General features: G+C 42.5%; 1 protein-coding gene across 1 annotated transcript in view; it reads left to right on the forward strand.

Moving 5' to 3' along the window:
- Positions 1-25,986, forward strand: part of usp43b (ubiquitin specific peptidase 43b) — a 113,513-nt gene extending 87,527 nt beyond the window's left edge. Inside the window, exons 9-16 of the mRNA XM_028599787.1 lie at positions 3,283-3,386; positions 7,669-7,746; positions 8,649-8,778; positions 14,444-14,786; positions 16,462-16,620; positions 19,893-20,066; positions 21,235-22,389; positions 25,579-25,986. Coding sequence (XP_028455588.1) covers positions 3,283-3,386; positions 7,669-7,746; positions 8,649-8,778; positions 14,444-14,786; positions 16,462-16,620; positions 19,893-20,066; positions 21,235-22,389; positions 25,579-25,589 — 2,154 coding nt within the window. The 3' untranslated portion in view covers positions 25,590-25,986. The remainder of the gene's footprint in view (positions 1-3,282; positions 3,387-7,668; positions 7,747-8,648; positions 8,779-14,443; positions 14,787-16,461; positions 16,621-19,892; positions 20,067-21,234; positions 22,390-25,578) is intronic.
- Positions 25,987-26,374: the final 388 nt, after the last annotated feature.

Genomic DNA, 26,374 nt, shown 5'->3' on the forward strand with positions numbered 1-26,374 from the left:
TTGGCTCAAAAAGCACAAGATGCTTTCTGGTGTGCACGGTATAATTTCTGGTGCACACAACATGCTTACTGCCGCGCACAAGATGCTTTCTGGCACACACAAGATGCTTTCTGCCGCGCACAAGATGCTTTCTGGCACACACAAGATACTTTCTGGTGCGCATGGGATACTTTCTGGTGTGCGCCAGGTTATTTCTGGTGTGCACAAGATACTTACTGGTGTAGTATCTTTTGCGCACAGGATTCTTTCTTTCAGGTACAAGATACTTCCTGATGCACGCAAGATACTTTCTAGTGCGCAGGAAATACTTTTCTCGTGAGCATTTGAAAGTATCTCGTACCCACTAGAACCCAATCTTAGGCTAGCAAAATTATGCTAACGAAGTACTGCTAACGTTATGTGGCTAAAGTTAATATTTCACATTCATAGCATAAAATCAGTTGACAGTTAACTTATCATTAAGTTTGTTGATGACACATTTTGTTGCGTTTTCAGGAAGATGCATACCTTCTCCTCTGCAGCCATTCTGACTGCTACTCAGATTGGTTTCTCGTGCACACGAGAAAAACACTAATTCCCCATGTTCCCCATAGTTCTTGCTATGTCCGGCTGCAGTATTTCAGCAGCTGACTGGCACATGTCATACTGATACTGCATATTGCATATGTGAGGCAATGATTCAGGGTTATGCATTCAGGGTTATGCACATGCGTTCATGTGTTCAGCATGTCAATATTTTCCAGGAATGAGCCGTCTTCTTCGGTGCGCTCCTGTCATCACAAAGATCCTGCTGGATCGAGCTTTCCTCACAGGACTCGGAGTGGGTGTTTGTGTTCGAGCTCAGCCAGCAGCTACACACTACATATCGCTGGAACAAAAGAAAATCAATTTCATTTTTTGCAAAGCGCTCCTTCACTCCTGAAGCACCTCCAATCTAAGCAGATCTCAGAGTAATATAAGCAGGCTTCAACGGGAGACAAAAAGAAATGTGTTCTTTCTTTTTTATTCGCCACTTGGCTTTCCAGTCCACTCTGATCATCTACGGGTTTATGAATATTTTCTTCTTCTGTTAAATAATACTTTGAATGCAGACAGAACTCAAGCACTGTGCTTTATGTTGAGGTGCTATACGTTTATTCAAGCTGAACTGCTGTGAGCTGTCAGGTGCAGGTCTTTGCCTAAATTTCACGATGGCCTACTTTGTTCTCCTCTGTCTCTGTGTTGCTTTAGCCTGTTCACAGCAAACTTGTGAAATAAAGTTAGCCCTGAGAGAGTCAAAATGTGCCAGAGTTTCTATAAACCCACTCCCAATTCAGCATGTTTTACATAAATTTGAACAGCTGTCCAAGAGCTGATTGAGTACGAGTGGACAGCAACAAATAAATGTCACTAAAATGTCAACACAGGAAATGTTAGTCAAGTGTTTTAAAAGTGTTGGCTGTAAACACTGATTTTCTTTTTCATTGCGATACCAATACCATATGTCCCATTAAACCAAGTGACGCTTGCGGTGATTGGCTGCAAGCAAAACCATACAAATTATATATTTTTTTTCTCTATCAGCATACAAAAAGGATCAAAGGCAGGTTTCATTTGACTGGAGAAATTTTGAAAATACTCAGCACTGGGTTATTTCAGTCATACCTTAAAGCAGTGTTTCTCAAATTCTAGATGTGCAACGTCATTTTCTGTTCTAAGTAGTTAAAAGTTTGAAATCATTCTTTGCTGCAGAAGGCCAACCACTCAACCTGTTTATTCTTTGGTGAATTGGATGAGGCCTAAAGTGCTCCAGGACCTGCCAGGTTGCATGATGGGAAGACGGAGGTTGTTGTACCTTTTTGCGACAGAGAACGATGGTGAAATAATTGCTGAACCTATAGCCTGAAAGAGGCTTTTGTATGTACAAAAACCAACTTGATTTGCTGTCTGGAAAACTGCACGTTCTCTGCTTTTATCAAAAGGGACACGTCAGTACTCACACAAACCATATGAAACTCTACTATGGTAGGCAGGCTTCTTTTGCACACACACATATTGGATTCATAAAACCGTTTCAGCTCACAGTTTTATGGTCTGAGGTCTCCAAACTAAGCAGTCATTTTGACTTATCGCAGCTAAAGTCACGAGAAATGTTGCTGCTGCTTCTTTGAAAGCCTGAGCTATGCATTCTCATTTCGCCATCATGAAACTATCACATCACTCAAACACTGAAGTACCGTTTTTCGCAGGAGAGGTAGCCTTTTAAAAGTCAATTGTGTACCCTTCTCTTTTAATTTGTACCCTCAAATTAGTCAAAAGGTACAGTTCCGCCTCTTAAGAAAACAATACTGTACTCTTAAGGGAACATACTAAAAAAAGGGTACCTGTAAGTACAGAAATACCTCAATTTTTAGATATTTGCAAAATCATGATGGATGAATGACAGCAGAAAACTACAAGCAGCTACGTTTGCTCATAACTTGTGTTGGTGGATCAGTGTGTGGTGGCAGTGCTCCTTTTAGACCATAACAAGATGTTATGTAAGTCGTTAGAGACTGTACTTAAGCACAGAGGGGCTTTGAGCTAAATGCTAACGCATACTAACATGCTCATATTGACAATGTAAACATGCTGATGTAATGCAGGTGTAATGTTTACCATCACTGTGACTATCGTCGCTCCCATGCTCTGGTTTCCACCGGCGCGCCATCCTCGCTGCCTGGTGGCTCGCTGTTTGGCGCCATCTGCTGTTGTTAATGTATGTCAACATTTAAAAAGTCAAGACCCAGCACGTATAGGATATTGTTGGAGTGGAAGTCACCATTTGCCCCCAAAGCTTCTTCGTGTCTTAAAGACCTCATGATTTGTTTTTTGTGTGTGTTTTTCCCCCTTTTTTTTCTTCTTTTCTTAATATTTTATTTCTTCTTTCTTCTGTATATGTATAGTAGCTGTATAAATATGCACATATTTGCATACATGTGGCCTACATATTCATCGTAATGCATTATGTGTACAGACATATGTGAGTGTACAAATAATTATCACTGTTATACTTGCAAACTCCAAAAAAAAAATACAAAAAAATTCCCTGAAAATATAAGACAACCCCACATTTTGAGACAGACAGTATTTCAAGTGTTATATTTAGGGAAAATATGGTAATTAAAACGTGTAGTATTTTAGGAGAGGACATGTGGGAGATGTAAAGTCCTGAAAGTTAATAACGTTGTTATGACAAGCAGAAATATACCCTGATGCCCTGCCTGTGGATTTACAGTGGTTTTTGTTGTGTCTCTCTTCCAGAATACCAGAGTGCTGTTCAACATCCGTGTGGTGGGAGGATCCGTGTTCTACAGCTACCTGTCTCCCCAGGACGGGCGGCCGCTCTACCACCCCGCCGTCGACAGGTGAGGGGGTCGCCGAGTTATTTCTGGTGGTTTGGAGGACCGATCGCAGACACGCTCGCGCTCAGCTGATCCTGAATCCTCCTCTGCAGCTTTGGGCTGTCTGTTGGGCCGTGTCAAAGTGAATGACCATTCATGTGGCGCTGCAACGATTTGTCAACTAATCGATTAGTCAGTTGACGGAAAAATAATCACCAACTATTCTGATAACCGATTGATCGTTAAAATTAAATTTCATGCAAAAAAAGGCAGAAAGTGCTGTTTTTATGCCTCTCAAATGTGGAGATGTCCTGCTCTTTTCTGTTTTTATATTATATCAAACTGAATATTTTTAGGTTTTGGACAAAACAAGACATTTAAAGATATCACATTGTACTTTACGAATCTAGGATGGGAGGGACATTATTTTCTGACATTTTATAGAACAAACGATGAATCGATGAATCAAGAAAATAATCGGCAGATTAATCGATCGGTAGTTGCAGGGTTAAAGGGTCCTGATGCAAGTGTGTCTGACAGGATTATTTCTGGACACATTTCTAGATTTTCAACACATGAACGTACAGTATATCCTCCATGTTTTACCAGGCAAATATATATTCCTGCAGGTGCAAACACTGTAAACACGCAGCTCAGAGTGACTGTTATCATTGGAGCTGACTGGCTGCCTGGACACTTCATTCTTCTTTTATTAGATCATCTAAATGTGTTCTTTTGTTGTAGAATAACTGGAATGATGGTCCAAACATTTCAGCGCTGAAATGATCCAATGTTCCCACAGGCTCTTTCAAATGTGATCTAATGTAATCAATTTTAATGCAATTTAAATCTAATCTCTCTAATCTAATAAAGGTTTTTCCTGAGAAAGGCTACAACTACAGGCAGGCAGCCAGTTTCTGAAGACATTTTGACAGAAAAACACATGTGGCACACACTAAAATGACTCTTAAAAGTTATGTCCAATGTTTTATCTTCTTTTCATGTAGTTCATTAGGCCTGATTTTACAGCATTGACTGAAATGTGCAGTACATTTTATCCCTTTTTCACAAATGCGCGTCTGATGGCTTCCACTTGCAGAAGTGAATTGCTGTTTCCAAAGGGGCCTTTTTTGGCAAAGTCTTAAAAGGACTTCCAGTTGTGTCGTTGCTACAGTACGAACAGTTTATTCATTCATTGAATGGTGCAGATGGGGGCAAATGCTTTTGAAATCCTTTGAAAGGCAAATGTGCAGCAAACTGTATCCTAGAAACTAATGTAATGGTAGTGTTTGAACTCCAATGATTCAGAAATGTGCTCTCTCCTCAAGTCAACCCACATCAAACAGTTAGAGAATGTACCAGTGCAAGTGTTTTAGTCTACTTTGCTCACTCCTATCAGCCTCTGTCTGTGTCTGTGGGCAATTACGGTGTGTCTCATGTTGACATAATCCGTAGTATGTACTTATGGATGGAAATGTGTGTGGGTCAGTCCACCACTTTGGTCCATACTGAAGTATATCTCAGCCGTTTTTGGATAGATTGACATGAAATTTTGTGCAGCCATTCATGTTCCCCAGAGGATGAATCATACCAACGTTGGTGATTCCCTGCCTTTTCCTCTAGCGCCACCATGAGGTTGACATTTGTGATCTTTAGTGAAATCTTGGATGGATTGCTGTGACATTGATTATGGACATGCGTTCGTTCATAGCCTGACGTCGCCACACCAAATTAGCAAATGCTTGACCTTTGAAGTAAGGGTGGATGACATGTCAACTCAATGTCATTATCGTGATATCACGTTGCGCAATATTATATTGAAAGTGTTGTGATAAGTATCTAATATTTAGTTTATTTTGTGGAGCGCTGTGTCCCATCCGTTGGCTGTGTGGCTTAGTTGTGTTTGATTTAGAGCTTAAAACGCAATAATCATCATGTTTCATTGGCCAGTTACCGTGCCACGTGCACATGTTAGTGCACGTCAGCGCACGGGTCCACTACGTGACCAACCCTATTTAGCGTACCACGTGACGTGTGTGCATATTTCGACAGAGTGACAGTTAAAGTGAAGTAACAGATAGAGACAACAAAACGGAACGAATCAGAGAAGTGAAAGAAAAGAAAGGACCTAAAGAGAGAGAGAGCTAAGGGAGTCAGTGGAGCAAAAGAAAGAACACAAAAGTACGAAAATGAGTGTTGCTCAGGGACAAGACAAAATAACAGAGATTGAAGAGGAAACTTTAGTGGTCCAAAGTAATTCTCCTCTGTAACTTGGAAATACTTTGGCTTTAAGCCAACAGCTGTTCCACAGGCTAATGCACTATGCAAAACGTTTTGAACGGTGGTAAACCACGCAACAGGCAATACAACAAACCTATTTTTCGCATCTTTAAAAACCAACATATACAATATCGAAATGAATATCGATATCGCAATAATATATAGCCTTTAGTTGTCCGTGTTGACCACGTCCCCGGTCACTATCAGAGGCCTGGCGTTTAATTGACTGCCGGTTTTTATTTGAGGAATTACGGTACCTTTATATTGTACTGTAGCCTATTGTACATTTTTTTACCTAAACATCCACCAACTAACTAAATCCCCAAGGACTGTGTGTGTAAGTAGTAAAGTTTAATTCCAGAGCACATTTAAACACAGCTTATGCTGACCAAAGTGTTGTACAAAAAATGCACTAAGGGGCTGTATAAAAGAACATTAACTGTAAAAATGAAAGTGAGAATGAAAACACAAATAGGAACATCACAACGACGATGATTAGATTTAAAACCAGAAATAGGAAGGAAGCACATCTGATATCTAACGGCAGCTGGATCCACAGTGGTGGAGCAGCAACTGCAACCGCTCTGTCACTTTTTGAGTTTGAGCTGAGGTCATGCTGACACCTAGTGGTTAAAAAGCATCAATCTTGTGAGGTAGCACAAGAGGGGACTGTATCATTCCCACTCGAAGAAGTGCTTTTGGTCAAAGAACGCTCTCTGTAACGGCATCTAAAGACTGGGATATGTTGCCAATGCAGATAAGAGAAGTAAATACTTCTCGTTCTTTTACTGGTCAGCTGAAGAACTGGCTTATTGATAACCAGATATGTGCACATTAGACTGCTGACTGCCGGTTGACTTTTGCTGCCTGCCTGCTTGGCAGCAGTATTCAGATCCTTTACTTAAGTATAAGTACTAATACCAAACTGTAAAAAAAAAAAAAAAAAAAAAATCTGTCACAAGTAAAAAAACAGTAAATATAATAATAAAAAGAGGGATAAATAATGTTAAACCAAATGTTACACCAAAAATTAAACTAAATAATTCACATTTGATTAATCGAATGCACACAATACGCCACGATTAGCTAATTCTTACAAATTGTGATTTCGATCTGAAAACGATAAATCGTTCAGCCCTCCGGGAGGCAGATTTATCTTGTTTTGTCGCTTGCCGTCTGATGTGTTGTGTTCGTTACTTGTTGTTGTGCACTGTGCCTGTTTGAATGTCGGTCTGTGTATGTTGCTTTTACGTGCCGACTGTATAAAAGCTTTAGTGCGTAACTTTTTGATATGAATGAACGTCTGTTACATTCAAGCCGTTGCCAAATGAGTTGCTCCCAAGCTAATTAAGACTACCGGCTCCACACAACTCTCTCTAGATTTCTCAGTATGACTATGTTCAGAAGATTGTGGCGTCCGGCGACAGAAACTTGAGTGATAGTTAATGACTTCTTCTGCAGAGTCCATCATGGTTTTTTAATCCTCCGTGTCCTACTTGGCTACTAGTAACTGCGTGATTACTTAGAATTCCTCATGGGGGAGGCAGAAACTACGCAATAGCTTTATGACATTTTATTGTATTTTTTCTTCTTTAGGTTGCCATTTTAAAACTAGGCCAGGAACAACCGATCAAAATTAGCCTTCTGAGCTAACTCTGGCTCATTTACAGTAACGGTGCTGTTGATTAATGAGCACTGTCCCTGTCAAATAAACAAAATAAATGAAGAAAAAAAAAGTAAGTGCACTCTAATGATTCTAATGAGGTTGTCAGTGCAATAAATGTACTGTAAATGTCTCAAAACTTGAAAGTGTAGCAAATTTCCGAAAGCATGGTCCATGCTTGTTCCCAGAGACGTAGCACAAAATTCTGGGCCCTGTAGAAAGGCATTTTCTATGCGCCTCTCCCCACATCCACAGCTATTCATTCTAGCATCTTTTTGGGCCCTCCTCACATTTCCCCCCAGTCCGACGCCCCTGCTCGTTCCTCTGCACTGGATGACCCTCCACCTTTTTCATGTCTTTCAGAGCTCTGAAGCTCTGCTGCTCAGGAGGACCTCCGCATGTGAAGCTCATCATCGAGTGGGAGCACAGAATCAAAGACTGGTCAGTACGCTGTCTTTTTACTTCAGCAATTAGGGCTGCACGATATCAGGAAGATATGCAATAATGTTGTTGAATATGGCGATTACGATATTACTTGCAATGAATAAACATATTTCTGCGGCTTCCAGAATTCTGCTAAAATACAACAAAGTGCTTGTTGAATTTAAAACAAATGAAGGAAATCATTCCCATCATTCTTTCTTTAAGATTATTTTTTGGGCTTTTCAGCCTTTAATTTGACAGCACAGCTAGGTGAGAAAGGGCAGAGAGAGAGGGGGAAGACATGCAGGAAATCGTCACAGGTCGGCTTCTAACCCTGGACCTCTGCGTCGAGGCATAAACCTCTCAGTACATGTGCGCCTGCTCTACCCACTGAGCCAACCTGGCCACATCCCAACATTCTTTTATTGAACAAATTGAACATTAAATTGAATATAAAAGGCAGCACTCAAAAGAGAAGGACAGCTACATTATAACGTTTCTACTGATAATTTCTTTTAACCAACAACAATAATCTCTGAGTGTCTTGCGCCTTTTGCGATGCGTCTATCAGTTATAAAAAAACCATATATTCCTACTAGGAATTTTCTAAAACTACCTTTTTTATCAGTCTTTGTGAAGCACTTTGGTGCAAAACTTGTTTACCTTTTAAAGTGCTATATTAGGAGCCCCTAAAGGGACATGGGGAAATTTCTTTATCACGTGCACACAATAAACTTTTCAATTAAAAAGCCACATGACGTTAGCAGTACTTCGTTAGCACAATTTTGCTAGCCTTAGATTGGTTTCTCACGAGCATGAGTTCCTAAAAAGAAAGTTTCCCCGTGTCCCTTTAGGGGCTCTGTACCAAATAAATGAAATAAACTTAAATAAAGCACCTGTCTGTGTGTTCTGGGCCGCAGCCTGTTTGGTAACATTCAGGAGGAGGTGGTGAAGGATGCAGACAGCGTGAGGAATCAGCAGCAGCAGCACATCCAGCAGTACAGCTGCACCTTGGACGAGTGCTTCCAGCTCTACACCAAAGAGGAACAGGTAGTCTGTTATCGTTTGATACCTGCAACAACCAGGGGCTCCATTTAGAGTCATGTTCCCCGACACTGAGTCTCTGTTCTAATTAGTCTCGCTTTGCCAGACCTTCCTCCCCATCGCTGCGGAACAAATCACAATCGTCTTGGGCAGCGCTAAGCTCCGCACGGAGCTGCTGCTAAATAGCCTCAGGAAGGAACTTGTTTTGGTGGAACATGTGTACGTTCAGAAGTTGTGTTAGTCGTGCAACAGAAAACTAAAGATTGGACAGATAGTCTAGCTAGCTGTCTGGATTTACCCTGCAGAGATCTGAGGAGCAGTTAACCATAGACAAACCCACCGGAGTTTAGAATAACAACACAAAGGAAGAGGAAGGAAACAGACATCAGTGAAAAGACATGCATCCGGAGGAATTTCCTGCGGCACCGGAGCAATCCCAGAAGTGGAACGTCGAGGATATAGACTACTGTCTAATTAATCCTACCTAAAGTCATGTTAATACGAGTCTCCCTTTGCCAGACCTTCCTCCACAGTGCTGCAAAGGAAGGTCTGGCTAGTCAACACAGTATTCCGGGATAAGCACCGGCCGGAGACACGGCCATCTTATGGTTATAATGTGCAAAAATATTCATTACAGTCGTTCAAACCTGTGTGTTTTTTAGAAGGAACAATCAAAACATCCTTTCTGGCCAGTTTTGACAGCTCTTATGTGTATTGGGTTGATCAGATGAGATGAAAAACTGAAGGAGCCTTGTGTGTGCCTCTCACAGTTTGTTTGCCATCCTCACTCTCGTTTTCAAGCTGAACAGATCGGCCAAAAGAAAGGCGGGACAAACCGCACAAACTTGGGTGACGGTCAAACAACAATTCAATTCAATTTTATTTATGGTATCAAGTCATAACAAGAGTTATCTCAAGACACTTTACAGATAGAGTAGGTCTAGACCACACTCTATAATTTACAAAGACCCAACAATTCCAGTAATTCCCCCGAGAGAAAGCATTTAGTGCAACAGTGGCGAGGAAAAACTCCTTTTAACACAGGACTTTCACCTAGGAGACCCGGGGTTTTGGGTCCCATTCGTGTCCCGGGTGTCACTGAAACCTACGTTTTCTAACCCCACCCAGGATCTTTTCCTAAACCTAACTGTCCCGTTGTTGTGCCGCATGTCAGTCAGTGCGTCCTGACCCAGTGCGCCAAAAGTGATGCCAAGAGTCCCGACGCTAAAGGAGACTTTCAGCGTGAATAACAAACGCCAAAGGCACATGACCAAGCGTCCGTATTTAACGTGATGGGAGAGTTAGAATGTTTTGATTATTTTAATAAGACAAAGTTGTATGTATGAGGTCATATTGTCTATTAAAAATACTTTAACCAAAAGCATCGTAAGCGTAAGATGATCTCAAATCACAATCAACTAACAAAAAGTAAAATACCCTAAAATCCATTTTGCCAATCTTCTTAAGCTTAAAAGCTTGTAAGATTGATCAGGAAACCGGGCCAAACGTTCCTCAAATGAATACATGAAACAATCATGTTTTCCACATCCTTTTCATTTGTTTGAGGTTTGACTGGAGCTGTTTTAATTACAGCATCTCATTGTGCCCTCTTTTCTTCATTAGTACCTGACTGGAAAAGTAGCACCGTGGTGTGTCAGGGCCTCACATTGCTGTTGTGCTGACTGTGACTGGCTGTGATGTGTTCTGCTGTTGTTATCTTGTGTCACCACCTAGTGGTGCTGCAGGAACACGATTGCACTGCTGACAGTCTGTATTTAACTCCCGTGGGCCAACTAATCCACATTTCAGTCTAAATGAACCAACCTTAGCTGCTCATGTATCCTTTAGTTGCCCATAGCACATGTATAGGTGATGAAGAGACACTTCATCTGTAAAACTGAGTTTCTTCACAAAGAACCATGCACCGCTTTAAATCTTGTGTTTACCAGAGATGTGCTCATACGTTTCTTGGAAATAAGTCATTCAGCATGGGCAAAGAATAAAACATGACTTATCAATAGGGATGTAACTATGCATTGATTAAAAAGTTTATATAAATGTGAAAAGATTACAACAACAAAAATGAATCGCAATGCAATTTTTTGACCTGCCTAGGGCATGATCTACTTTAGATTTCACTTGTTTGACCTCAGACGTCACTACGTCTTCTTGGGTTATTCCTTTTGAAGAGATTTTTTTTTATTATTATTTTTTGGGGCATTTCATGCCAGATGAAGACATGAAAGGAGAGAGAGAAGGGATATGACATGCAGCAAAAAAGCCGCAGGTCAGAGTCGAACATGCAGCCGCCGCGTCGAGGAGTCAACCTCTAAACATGTGCGCCTGCTCTACCAACTGATCTAACCACTAATTATTCATTTTTTATTTAAAGTTTTAGTGCGTAACTTTTTGATATTAACAAACGTCCGTAACTTTGCTACAGAGTTGCTACAAAGCTAATTAAGACTATCAGCTTTGGGCGCCTGGGTTGCTCACCTGGTAGAGTGTGCGCCCATATACGGAGGCTTAGTCCTCGACGCAGTGGTCACGGGTTTGATTCCCACCTGTGGCCCTTTGCTGCATGTCGTTCCCCCTGTCTCCCCTTTCAAGTCTACAGCTGTCCTATCTAATAAAGGCCTAAAATGCCACAAAAAACGATCAGCTCTCTGTATGTTCAGAAGATTGTGTCGTCTGGCGACTTTCCTGCGCTGAAAATTCAGTGAAGATAGTTACCTCTTCTGAAGAGTCCATCATGTTTTTTTAAACTTCCGTGTCCTCCTTGGCTACTAGTAACTGCGTGGAGGAGAGGGGAGGGGGTGGTGCGCGATCACAGAAGACTTGTATCATGTGGACGCGCCGACAGTTTTGTTGTCATTACTTCGAATTCCTCATGGGGGAGACAGAAACTACGCGCTACAGCTTTAATTTTTGTTATTTAAGATAAAACGCAATTTGAGTTGCACTTTTAATAAGAAGACGCGTTGTTTTGCACAGTTTGTATAAATAAAGTCATTTTTCTGCATCTTTTTCTCCGGCGCGGAGAATTGCGCGTCTTGTATGAACAACCAGGCGCACGATCAGGCACGAATGTACGCTTCATGGCTATTCGCAGCGCTTCAGCGTGCGGTGTGTTCCTGGCGTGAGACCAAACCTACAGATTAGCCGACTAATTGACTAAAAGAGGGCAGCCATACTTAGCGAGTTTCAGTCTAATTTAGGGTAATTTTGTGTTAGGGTTTGAATGCAAATTTAACATTTTTCACAATAGTATGTAAACGTGCAAAATACAGTACGTAGAGTTCTGGTGGTGGTTGATAAAGTTCAGGAATTTTGAAAGAGTCGACACAGAAATCTGTTGTGCAGACTGTGTGAACAGTTTATGAAAAAATTAACTAAGTACCTCCGAGAAACACTTCACCAACAATTAATAATGAATAACTTTGTTGATAATTAATGACCTTGATGAATGCAACGACTCCCCGCTGCAGAGTGTCGAGTAAGATGGTAGTAGTCAGAGAGAGGCAGGGAAAGTGAACTAAAGTAGTAGCCATGGCAACAGCTTCCAAATGTACTTCCTGTTCCAAGTAAAGCTGATCAGTTCTGTGAATTTCTAAGGTTCATTCAGACACCATTTACAAGGATATGAGTACATGGAATAAAGAAGGAGGTTCAGATTTAGATTTATCAGGCAGAGGTAGAGTAGAAGAAGCTCTGGCTACATTTACATTGCTACGTTTTAAGTTTAAGGCCAAAAGCTCTAGTAGAAGAATCTACTAGAGCGAACACACCAGAACCAAAATATCTCATCAACATTCTGTGCCGGGGTAAACAGGAAGCAGCACCGCCCAACCTTGGTAGCTTAGGGCACGTTCCAGGCAACACGTAACCCGTGTTGTCACAACTTTCTCCCCAGGAAACGGCAGTCAGACCCATAACTCATGCTGCATTCCAGACACAGTTTTTAGCCCGTAAGTTACGACTTCAAGTCACGACTTGGTAGCGTTCAAGGCAAAGTCACCACAAACCCTTCTAGCTCGTGTTAGCTAGCGGCTACCTAACGTTGACGTTAGCTATCTATGTTACTTTACGTTGCCTATTTATGTCTATTTATTTCTATTTCTCACCGTTAATCACCACCATTGTTGTTTATGTGTGTGTGACGTCAAAAACTGTAACTGGGAGTACAACCATCTGGTACCAGTTCACGCGTAGTGAGTTATGGGTTTGACTGCCTATCAGACTGTAGAAGGTTGTGAAAACACGAGTTACGGGTTGCCTGGAACGCAGCATTACTACCCGTGAACTGGTACCAGATGGTTGTACTCCCAGTTACAGTTTTTGACGTCACACACACATAAACAACAATGGTGGTGATTAACGGTGAGAAATAGAAATAAATAGGTAACGTAAAGTATATATATAATTCCGCACATTGTAATCAAAACAATACACATACGATTGTGTACTACTACAGGTTATGTTTATTAAATGAAGGCCAAAATATGTTGCCGACTAGAAATCGCCAGTATCAGCTAGCGCTAGCTAACATCAACGTTAGGTAGCCACTAGCTAACGCTAGCTAGAAGGGTTTGTCGTGACTTTGCCTGGAACGCTACCAAGTCATGAGTCGTGACTTGAAGTCGTAACTTAAGGGCTAAAAAATGTGTCTGGAACGCAGCATTATTCTCAGAGAACGAGACATCATGACCCAATCAGGCGGCAAAACCTTGGCGTCAGTGTCGGTGTTGCCAAAGGTCTCCGTTTGCAACCCCGTCAGAAGTGTTTCCAAATGTTTCCGGTTTAGGGGCTCAGAAACACCACAGCAGTGTGAAGGCGAGGTGTAAACGTAGCAAAAGATTTTAGTTTTTAAACCAAAACGCAATGAAATTGGGCTGCACTATAAGAGGAAAATATCTAAATGGGATTATTTTGGCTGATGTTGCAATTGCAATATGATTCACGATATTGGAGGGAATGATCCTTTTTGTATCATTATTCTAATTTTCATTGAATTTATTAAAATTAAAAGAAATTAAAAAGATTATAGTGGGATATTTGCGAGAATGTGTACCAAACAAAGATTTTTTCTTTAGTCTGTAGGATACAATTTGTAGACTGGGACGTCTCTGTAGCACCACAATACTTACTTATACATTCAGAATGGTTTGACACATATTTGGCCATTAACAAATACTGCCCCCACCCCTGCGATTTGGATATTGCACTAGTCCATTTTGTGATTTCGATACATTTGCGATTAATTGTGCAGCCTTAAAGGGATAAGCCACCGTTTGTTGAAATAGGGCTTATCACGGTCTCTCCCCTAGCTGTAGATAGGTGGGCCAACGCATTTTTTTTTTGCATACATTGTTTTAGTCCAGCGCAACACCTGCAGTGCCGCCGCTAGTTAGCTTAGCGTAGTGAATGGAATCCTATGTTGCCGGTTAGCATGTTGTGAGTAAAAGTGAGCCAACAAAAGACAAAACAAACAACCTAATTACTTGCACTGAGACAAAAAAATGTGTTGGCCCACCTATCTACAGCCAGGGTAGACCTTGATAAGAACTATTTCAACAAACGGTGGAGTATTCCTTTAATGTAAATGCAGCCTCTGTCTGGCAGAGACAATTCTGTTCATTTCTGTCCATTTTGTCTACTTTTCCCCCGCCAGCTTGCCCCAGACGATGCCTGGAAGTGCCCCCACTGTAAGCAGCTGCAGCAGGGCATGGTGAAGATGAGCCTGTGGACGCTGCCGGATATCCTTATCCTGCACCTGAAGCGCTTCAGGCAGGTGGGCGAGCGGCGGAACAAGCTCACCACGTTGGTGCACTTCCCCCTGGCGGGCCTGGACATGACGCCTCACATGGTGAGCCGCAGCCACGGCTCCCATCAGCCCCCTCTGCAGCCTGGCTGGAAACAGCCGCGGCGACCTGACCTGACTCCTCCCGACTTCCTGTACGATCTGTATGCCGTGTGCAACCACCACGGAGGAATGCACGGCGGACATTACACAGGTCTGACTAACTGACAGCTTCTGAGTAAAGACCTGTAGTTATAATGATAATAATAACTTCAATAATTAACTATTTACATGGCACCTTTCGGAAAGGAATAAAAGTTAGATAAAAAATAGAAGTTGAGAATAAAAAAAAAACAATTACATCATATTGTTAAGATATAACTTAGCTCTGAGAAGAGATTTAGAATATGCTCAGCCTGGGGCGCCCTTGTAGCTCACCTGGAAGAGCGTGAGTCCCATCTACCAAGGCTCAGTCCTTACCGCGGCAGCTCGGGCCTTTGATGCACGTATTCCCCCTCTCTCTTTCTACCCTTTTCATGTCTACAATTGTCCTATCAATTAAAGGCAAAAATGCCCCAAAAAATTATCTTAGAATAGGATCAGCCTTACAGCTGGGGGAGTTTTTAACATAATAAATATGGCATTCAGTCAAGACAAGAGAGTGTAATTAATGCTAGTGCTAGATGCCAGAAAGGGTGATTATAATGATGTTTAATATGGAGCTTTTTATTTAAGTCTTTCGACTTTAGGACATTTTTTAGACATCAAGGTCTTAATTTCAGCAAGGCGTATAACAATGCATAACAATGGTGGTTGATTTTATGTATACGCATGACTTGCCCCAGGGGTAGCATGAACTGTAGATCAGTGGTTCCTAAACTTTTTTTAGAGTTAGACCACAGACCCCAATTTATTAAGATTTTGTCCCAGGGTCCCCTATCTGATAGGATTTTGCATTTAGATGTTTTATTACAGAAGGTGTATAACAACCTACGACCAAATTAGTCATACCTAACTTGGATACTTTTTTGTCACCGCTTGAATTGCCTCCATAGTATCAAGTATCGAAAAAATGCCTCATCATTCAATACCAAATTGCCTAAAGGAGTACATCTCATCAGTGTCAGTGAGCCAATAAGCACGCAGCGCGTTTCTACCAAGATTTAATAATGTTTGTGATTGGCTGTCTTATGTTACACATCCTAGAGACACAGAGGAAAATCTTAATGTTACGCACAGAGATGTTGTATTTTGAGAAGCTTGACTACAGCGTGCGTCGCATCGGTGTAAAGTAGCTGGGGGAAAAAATACATTTGTATTGCAATGTGTATGGTAACTTATGTACTTCAAATGGATTGTTGGAGCCATTACACCACTTTATTTTGATTTGTTTATATACCACATTGGTTAATCTGCAGTTTTATGTTTGAGCACTGGGTGGAGCATTGCCTTTGGGAAGGCCTAAAGGTAATCAGCCAAAGGCACACAGGTGTGTGGGAAAAGGAGAAAGCATACAGCTTTTCACCGTGTCAGGTTTGCATGTCATGGTTTGATTTGTGTGCAAAGAAAATGAAACCGGAAACAAAATGAAATGGACTGTATTGCTTGTCCGACGGTGAGCAGGCCGTCAGGAGAATAAATGGGTCACAGCACCGAAATGCAGACAGATTGTGGACATTGATTATTGGCGTCCAAGCAAGTTCTCCCCTGGTCCCAACCTCATTGGCCTAATTTAAGTTAGTAAAAGACTCTAATTGGATTTTTTTTTTCTTAAAAGTATAGTTCAGGAACCGCCCGGTATCAAGTTGGTATTGACATGTATCAGTGGTGTTTTAACAGGTTCTGTTTTCCTCCAGACTTACATTTGCCCATTGTCTTTGTGATTGAAGCCTTCTGCAGGAACTCGGTGGACGGCCAGTGGTACAGTTATGATGACAGCAGTGCTGAGCCGGTGCCAGAGGCGGAGGTGTGCACACGTGGAGCCTACATCCTCTTCTATCAGAGAAGAAACACCATCCCCCTCTGGTCTGCCAGTTCCTCCGTCAACGGTCAGTCCTTTCAGATCCTCTCTGTAGCGGCTTGTTATGATGAGATGGGGTTAGAGCAGCTGGAGTCTGCCTTACATCCTTTTGACAAAGTAAAGAATTAATGGAAGGGATTTTGGGAGCATCATTACACCTCACACCATTATTTACAATTTTTCCTGCAAACACCTCGTTTTCCCGTTGCTATTTCAGGCTGCCGAATTGCTCGATGTGATGCTTTTCTTCAGCATCAGTGTTCATTTTCTGTGATCATTTCGGGGGTTTAGCTCATAAATGAAGGTGGTGAAGGTAGTTGTCAGTGATAGCAGAGAAAATCTGACCGGCTGTAAGAAAAGGTCTCCATGTCCCCATTTCCAGGAGTCACCGAAGCATTCATTGTCACAGTTTCAGCATAATGAGCGTGTTCGCAGATGGGTGGAAGTACTGGTGTTATCGGGTGATTATTGCAACATTTTCCGTGACTCACCGTGATTTTTGTGAAAGCAATAGACATTGCTGTGGAAAGCAGGGGCGTTTCTAGATTTGAGGAAATGCAAACTGCAGTGAATCCTGTGATTCACTGCAGGGTTGTGCAGCGGTGGGAGTGACACTTAAAGTGCCCATATTATGATAAAATCACTTTTTCTGGGATTTGGGGAGTTATTTTGTGTCTCTGGTGCTTCCACACGCATACAAACTTGAAAAAAAAAAAAACATCCATGCTGTTTTAAGTGAGATACGGGCTTCTGAATACATCCTGCCTTCAGTTTCTGGGTGAGCTGTTCAAAATCTGCACGGCTTTCTACGTCACTAGCCGAAAAACAAGGTGGCTAACCGCTAGCATGCTACCTCGTTCTCAATGGGAAAACACTGCTACAACAAACACTAGTTCACCATAATCTACAAAAGAACTACTTCCATGTCCCTGTTCTGCAGGTATTCCACGCAAAGTTGGAAGTGTTCCCTCGTTTAGAAGAAGTCTCCCGGCTAATCCTGCCTTGTAACTGACCAGACCAGCTGATGTGATCCTTACCTAGCTACTGAGCATGTGGGTCTCCCAACAAAGATAGAACAGAAGTGAGATGTCTCACTCTGTAGCTAAAACAGAGAGCTCAACACACAGGGTGAAAAGAGGAGCTGCAGCAATGTATAGTACAACAAAAATATGGTGTTTTTTGAAAACTAAACCATGTAAACCTATTCTGATATAACCTTTAAATACAATTATGAACCTGAAAATGAGCATAATATGGGCGCTTTAAATGGCCCATTTGTGTGACGTCCTGTTGTGTTCCTTAACCCCCAAATGTAGCACAAGTAGACATTATATTTGTATTGTTTTCCATCAGATCGTTTATAGATCTCCACATTTCCGACCACTTCATTTCACGGAGAAATAGAATAGAGAAGGAGGGAATGTGCTTTGTTGTTTCAGGAAACAGTCAGCTGCTACCCAAATTCCTGGGCAGTTTAGTGCTTGTGTTTTGTGTTTTAAAACTATTAAGTGGCAGCCATAGAGGCAGTGATGTTTCCTGTTTCCTGTACGGGACTCTCACACCGCCTCAAACCAACTGATGGCCTGTTAACATGATTGGCCACTGCAGGGTGACGCCAGGTTGCGTTTCTTCAAAAAGTGGAAGAAGCTCTATTTTGATGCTTTTTTTTTTGTTGTTGCACTCTGGCACCTTATTTACATTCAAAGTACATGTCCTAATCATTAAAAAATTGAAATATGTACCTGAAAAGCAGTTTACGGTCTAGATTTATTAGGATTAAAATTATTTCGTGACGTTAAAAATATGAGTATGTCTATTGAGTAGAAACAGAATACAGAATACAATATTTATTGACTAGAGTTGCTAGCTAAACTGTTAAATATGGCTATTAATGTTAACATGGAGCTATCTGGAGCCACACTGTAATGTAGGGTTAGGGTTAGCTGAAGGCCAACCCTTGTTAACTGATCATTAGCTGTTAACCAACAAGCAGGCATGTAGGCTTGGACATACTTTCCGTTTCCGTGGACAGCAATAGATCTTAGGATGTTGAGTGCATTGTATGGACGCATGTATTCACTGTACTGGAACCGCTTGTGTGTCCGTTCAACCGTCACAGCTCTGTCTGCTCTTAGCAGAGAGTAAGTCCAAGCCTGTGTCTACTGCATCCACCTGCGAGGTTGTCAGCTGTGTGTCTGTCTATATAAAACATTTTAAATGATATTTGCGGGCCTTTGCTGCATGTCATCCCTCTCTCTCCTCCCTTTCCTGTCTTCAGCTGTCTCGTCAAATAAAGGCCAAACAAAGCCAAAAACATTATCTTTAAACTATATTCGAGACTACACTCAATTGGCAAAATGACCTGGAGACGGAGATTTCCGTAGCCATAGTAACTCAATCCTGGCCGTGTGTGTGTTTTGTGTCAGGAGCTCATAAATTATATTAAATATTTTAGCAGTAAAAAAGAAAAATAGACCTGTGGCTATAGCCCATTAACCTGACTCCGCCAGATGGATCGCTTCGCATTTGCTCGGCATATCCATCTGGGAACTTTCCGTTGGAGAACTTTTGGGAAGAGGCGAAAATCCTGGTTAGCTGATTGGATAAACCATCTGTCTATCACCACCTATGTTGGTGATAGACGGGCCAAATCAACCAATCAGATCAAACTCTTGCCGAAACCGTCGGGAGAAGAGCAAAAACGTTTTTCAACCACCATTTTTATGCATTGTTATGTGCCTTGCTGAAATTAAGACCTTGATGTCTAAAAAATGTCAAATCTACAGTCAAAAGACTTAAATAAAAAGCTCCATATTAAACATAATTATAATCACCCTTTCTGGCCTCTAGCACTAGCATTAATTACACTCTCTTGTCTAGACTGAATTCCATATTTAACGTTTTTTGCTCTTCTTTCAATGAAGGAATACTTTCTAATTCGGATAAAACTTGTGCAATAGCTACGCTCCTCTCATCCTAGAAGCCGCCACCTTGTTTAGACTGAACAGTCACTTCTCGTTGCGTCACACCTAAACCCGCCTCAAAACCAACGCTAATTGGTCGGTCGTTTGGCGAACGGCTCCAAATTTTCTCTATCTCAAGATGCCAGACTGATCTGGGAGTAGAAAACTCGCCAGATCAGGACGGTCTCACGAGGTTAATAGCCCAAGAATCCAGGCCCTAAACACTCCCTTGGTGGGAGGCCTTCTGTTTCTCTGTGAACATGTTCATAGCTGCACATGGCTTGTTTTTGGATAAATTGAAATGCAAAAAAAAACCAAACTTTTCTCCTTTTTACAGGTTCCACCAGCTCATCCACTTCTGACCACTGGCTGGTCCGGCTCGGGGGGGGCAGTAAGAGGGGCAGCGTGGTGTCAGGTGGAGCCATCCCTGGACCTCCGGGGCCCACACAGGCCCCAGAGTCTCCTGAGCTGCCAGTGTTTGGAGATGAACCCCCCAAAACAGCTGACACAAGTAGGTACCTGGAGCAGCATGTGTAGTATGTTTTAATTATCTTGACACTCAAGGGTGATTCCAGGATTTTCTTAAGTGGGGTGGCACAGTGGGAACCAATAATCAGTCAGGGGGGGCCCAGGGGATTTTATCAGAATACAGCATAGAAAATCAGCTTAGAAATATAGGAAATATTGGATCGGATAGAACAACACAATGTAATTTAGCTAAATGAAAACAGATCACATTCATTAATAATGTTACTTGTTTTTATTTGCAACAAATTGTATATCCAAATACAGTACACATTTTCTATGGGCTCTTAAGACAAAACTTTGGATAGTCATCATGGAAACATTAATTGGTTATGTGACAAGGACTGGGAAGGTTTTTTCCACAGAACCGTATAAAAAAAGAATTTGAAATACACTTACAATAAACTAGGTAAAAAGAAAACCTTGCTGTACACAGTTTTCAGATGAAAGGAAACAGAACAGAAATGAAGTACAATGTGCCATTTATTTCTTACAGCAACAAGTGCTCTACAGTGAGTTCAATATGTTTCTACTTCTAATCTGGCCTCAACATTTCAACAAAGAACACAGTTTCCATTCAATGTGTGTTTAAAGTATATATCCATTTACCAAAGACAGGCAGCAAAGTACTCTGATCCAATGGAAATCAAATCTGTCAGATTGACAGCACTATAGCCCAGTGGATTGGGGGGGCACCAGGGGGGAGGCAATCATATTTCAGGGGGGGGAGCGGGAGCCACCCCAGACCACCCCTCTAGACCCACCCCTGTTGACACTGCTGCATATAGAAAACACTTACAATTGTTTGCAAAGGGCAAAACGAGTATTTAAAGTTATAATGATTTCAGTCCCGGTTGATTTGGCAACATTTTTGGTTACTGGTGGTAACAGCAAGGATTAAAGTTTGAGACAAGCGCATTATGTTTTCTATTACCTCTTCACAGTTAAATAATATATAAAAGTAACGCCCACCGAGGGTGGTGCCGATTACTGGAGGTAGACTTAAAAAAAATTCGAAAAAAGTTTTTCAAATCAACAATCTTGCTTCACAATTAAAGCCACCATGTGTTTCATCATTTAAACACTTTTAAGGTAAAGCAGACATACTGTAAGTAAACTGTAGCAGTAGTAAGGTGTAATGTCTTTTCCTCTAGATGGGTTTGAAGCCAAGCCGTTTGTCCGTGGGAGCCAGGGCCGGAGTTTAAGCATGAGATCACCAACTAAGCCCAAGGAGACTCTGAGCAAAGTTCTGCCACTGCGCTGGTCTTTTGGCTCCAAGGACCGCATTAGACACCCAGCCCAGACCCAGCCTGGAGAACTGGTGGAGTACCTGGAGTCTGGGCGCCGCCCACGATGTACCAAAGAGCCTATCGTAACACTGGTGGCCACCCCGCCACAAATAAATGCCCAGGGAAGAGCCTTCGAAGTGGGGCAGGACTGCAGCTCACCCAGCGGTAGCAGTCTTAGTTATACAGACAGACCCAGCTCTGACTCTTGTTACTCCCCCAAATTACCCGAGGGACAGAGCAGAGCGTGCACGGAGAGAAACACGAGCCAGGGAGTCAGTAACAGCAGCAATTTGAAAGCCAGGGAGGATGGTTCTCTGAGGCAGCGGTCGTCTAAGAGAGCGAGGCAAGACCACGGCCGGACCCTGGACCTCCAGCTTCAGCTTCACAGAGGGGCCATTCTACTGGGTCATATCAGCCACAGTGCACCTCCAAGCAGAGATTCCACACTGAGAAGGACCAAGGTTCAGACGGGATCGACAGCCAGGACACAAAAGGACTTGTTACAGATGGCCAATGTTCAACCGGAGGACAGGAGGGGGCAGAGGGGTCAGGAGGGTCACAGCCACGACAGCCTCTTGTCTTTTTTCAAACCTGGTTTCATGAAGAAAGACATTCCCGGGTCACCAATCAAGGGGCAAGACCGGCGTATGAACAGCCACGGACAACTGGGAAAGCTGGCAAGCAGTAATTTATCCAAACTGTCCCTCTCCAATGGCACGCTGACCGCGGCGGCACCAGACGAGAGGAGGGCCAACGCCAACGTCCTCCCGGGCCGCGACGCCCATAATAACTGCAAAGTGCCGCTCGTGAACGGAAAAGCCGGGATTCACCACCCTGTAGACATTAAGCGCGCTCACAGCTCCAGTAACATCCAGACGAGGCTGGATTTGACATTTCGCAGGTGTGCGTCGTTGCAGAGGAACGGCGAAGTAGCGCCCCCCCCGGCCCAGCGCCTTCTGCTGTCAGACCGGCCCAGCTACGCCACGCTGCAGCGGACACAATACAGCACCGCCTCCCTGGGTAGGCACACACTTGTCCCTGAATCCTGTTTTTAAGCCTGGTTACTGTGATAAAAATTGTTGAGAATGTAATTATAGGGTTGAAGTTTAGCACACAGGCTTTGGGCCCTATTTTACAATCCAAGGTGCGTTTAGGGCGTGTACAAATTGCTATTATGGTGGCGGATTTGCTAAGCATGAAGGAGAGATTTTCAGGAGAAAAAAAACTGATCTGTTCGTGCGTGAAGTAAAAGCTTGCAAGCAGATCATATATGGCACGCGCACTATGCCACCAAAACTCCCCGAAGTGAAGCAGGCATTCAAATCACAATGAAATGCTGCATTATTGACTTTAGACCAGGTTTTTGTTGGTCAATGGTGCGATCACTTCCCGCTGCCTCAAGATAGCAATACGCCATCTACACACCTGAACACACCAGCACGCCCATGGGCGCCCAGATGGGCGCAGGTGCATTTGCTATTTAAACGACGCGGGCGCTGGACGGGAAACTGACAACTGCGTCGGTCTTAAACTAGCAAAGACACTTGGGTCGGGTCCAAGATAGGGCCCATTGTGTCAAACATTGGTAAACAAAGAAATAATAACCTTCTAAGCAGCTTTTAAAGTGCTCATATTATGCTCATTTTTAGGTTCATAATTGTATTTAGAGGTTATATCCGAATAGGTTTACATGGTTTAATAAAAAAAAAAAAAACACCATGTTTTAGTTGTACTGCACATTGCTGCAGCTCCTCTTTTCACCCTGTGTGTTGAGCTCTCTGTTTTAGCTACAAAGTGAGACATCTCACTTCTGTTCCATCTTTATTGGGAGTCGCACATGCTCAGTAGGTAGGTAAGGACTACTAGCCAGTCAGAAGCAGAGTATGAGGGCGTGCCCTGACACTACCTAGGTAAGGACTACTAGCCAGTCAGAAGCAGAGTATGAGGGCGTGCCCTGACAGTACCTAGGTAAGGACTACTAGCCAGTCAGAAGCAGAGTATGAGGGCGTGCCCTGACAGTACCTAGGTAAGGACTACTAGCCAGTCAGAAGCAGAGTATGAGGGTGTACCATGCTAGCAGCTAGGCGAGCATTATAACGTGTGTTACAAAGTGACCACGTTTGTCTCTGAAGTAAAGGCTGGACTACAATAGAGCTGTTTGGAGCAGTTGGTGAACAGTGTTTTCTGTTGGAGATGGTAAGTCCCTTTGGGGGGGGACTTTAGGCTTTTTCACTTTGTAAACCTATAACGTGTCTAAAAAGATATATAACACAATAAAGGAAAGGGAAAAAGGCAAAAAAGCATAATATGAGCACTTAAAAGCTGGTTAATCTGTTACTTCCGTTATTTCCTTACAAACAGTGTAGCATTTAAATTGTTTTTTAAACCGAAACTGGCGGAGAGCTCACTCCAGGGAAATCAGTCTTGGTCTTACAATTCCTTCCATTCCGACCAAGTGGAAAATGGATTTACATATGGAGTTTACAAGATGGAAATGTAAGGGAAAGAAAGAAATGTAAGAAGTGCTATACAGATGATCACTAGCAAATGAGCATTTTGCCTCCTCTCAAGAGGTGGCCAACCAGTCATATCATATAAAAGACAGTGGTGAGCGTTATAACTTGCATCTGTAATAAATCTAAGTGCAGAGTGATAAACAAATCTAGGGGTTTTAACGTTGAAGACGCAGAGTGCCTATAAATCACATCTCCATAATCAAAAAACAGGAAAGAGAGTAGCTTCCACAATTCATTTCCTGCAAGATATAGGAAAGCAGGATTTAGTTGACTTAAGTCATGTTTCCATAGCCTGACGTGGTCATACTCCGATTCTGGTCAGAATAGGAGTGTGATACTGCTCCGGTGGGCTGTGGTTATGGGGCGTGTTCGTGCCGAACCAAGAAAAAAAATGCCTCTGCACTCAATTAGATAGACCCTACGACCAATCAGAGCAACGGATAGACCTACAACCAATCAGAGCAGCGGAGTATGTGACGTATGTCTTCTTTGCGAGCATCGTGGCCAGCTGACAAATGCCGAATCCCGTAAGAAGGACGGCAAAAACATCTTTCCGATCGGCAAATGCCGTGATCGTAGTTCTCTGTTCCTCTTTTAAAATGAATGCGCTGTCAATATCTTCTCTAACAGACGTGACGGCGGCCATCTTTGTTGTAAACGAATTCAACCCAAGCGCTCTTTGGTGACGTGGTTGATTATGTTACTGTTGATCATCTGTCCATCATTGTATAAAGCCCGCCCTGACAATTTGATTGGTCCGAACAGCTCTGGTTCGAGCATTGTTGCTCCACAACGGATCAAGTCCAGACCGAACTTCCCGACCTCAAATGTTGTGGGCGGAGCTAAGTTCGGCTGGCATCCAGGCTAATGTTTTTATCTAATTGTTAAGCGAATTTTAAGCGAACTTTTAAAATGTCGCAAAAAAATAAAATGCAAACCAGAAGCGTTTCCATCACGGGTTTAGAGCGAATAAACTACTCTACGCAAAGCGTAGTTTCATCTCAAGTTGACGTTACGCGTGGTTGTACGCTTGCTAAATCAAAGAGTTTAGAAGCTAAGTTCTTTGGCTAAATGGAGAGAGGGAGCATTGGACCAGTTGGCCACCTGGGCAGAATCCAGGGTGGTGGCAGAGACATTTGGTGTCAGCGAGACAACCGTTCACCGCTGAGTATACGCGGTGTGCAGGGCCGTACGATTCATGCTGTTGAACCAATTCGTCAATTTACCCGACGTGGCTGAGGCCCAGGCTGTAGCGCACCGCAACTCCACCGCGCACCTTGTGCCACAAGTGTACAGCGCCCTGGATGGGACCCATTTCCCGATCCTTCCCCCATCTGATGGATACCGGGACTATAGTCATGTGAGTTACATGTTCGCTATGTCACGACTTATTCGGCAAAGCTGTTTCCAGCTCCCTTTTTGCGCATTAACTGTTTTCGAAAAAGGCAAAAACCACCTGAATCGAGCGTAAAAGCTTTTTTGCAAATTTGTCCGTATCCATCAACATTTTCTAATGCGATACTTCAAAATGGGCATAAAAATACGTTGATGGAAACCCCACTTTAGTTGATGTTCTGATAAAGGTCTTAAATTTCATTCATAATGGTCTTAAAAAATCTTACATTTGACTTGGTGAAACCTGCAGAAACTCTGCCATGCGACTGTTGACTTTGTATTTTTTTTTTTTTTGAAGTGCCTCTGTGACAGCCCAGAATGACCCCTAGGACCTCTCTGCTGATTCCTACGCTCGGCACCGACAGGAGCTCCCAGCAGGAGGCGTCGCCGGAAACAACAGTCCATCTTCTTCTCGCTCCCCCTTCATAGTACTGTTTCTATAAGTTCTTACCTGTGTGTGTCTTAAAAACTAAATCTATGCAGAGTTGAATTTACTGAGGAGAAATACTGCTGTAATGTGATTTTTCTTTTTCCTCGTTTTAATTTTGCAAAAGCAGTCTACTGAATTAATTAATGGTTTTATTTTGGAGTTTATGATGAATATTTTGAAAAGCAGAGGGTGAATTTGGTTTTAGTTTTTTTAGCCCATAACACTTTCACAAAACCATCATCTGTCACATGGGCTAAGACATGTCACATTGTTAAACACTGCAAAAAGTACTAACACCTGCACTGTATTTTGGCTGCTTTAAGAAAATGCATCATTTGCTTTGTCATTTACTCTATCATTTTCATGTTAAATTACTGACGCACTTTCTGTCTTTATTTTTTTTTTTTATCCATATTTTGCTACATGACCAGAGCTTACAAGCTAAGTGACATTGCTAATGGAGGAACAACTGCACCTAGTCTATATCCACGACGTTCCACTTCCGGGATTGCTCTGTTGCCGCCGGAAATTCCACAGGAGGACTCAGTTACCATCCTCTGTCTCTGTGTTGGTGTTCTAACCTCTGGTGGATTTGTGAGGACTATGGTTAACTGCTCCTCAGATCTCTGTAGAATAAATCCAGACAGCTAGCTAGACTATCTGT

This window comes from Perca flavescens, chromosome 15 (assembly GCF_004354835.1).
Source record: "Perca flavescens isolate YP-PL-M2 chromosome 15, PFLA_1.0, whole genome shotgun sequence".
In the NCBI taxonomy this organism is placed as follows: domain Eukaryota; kingdom Metazoa; phylum Chordata; class Actinopteri; order Perciformes; family Percidae; genus Perca; species Perca flavescens.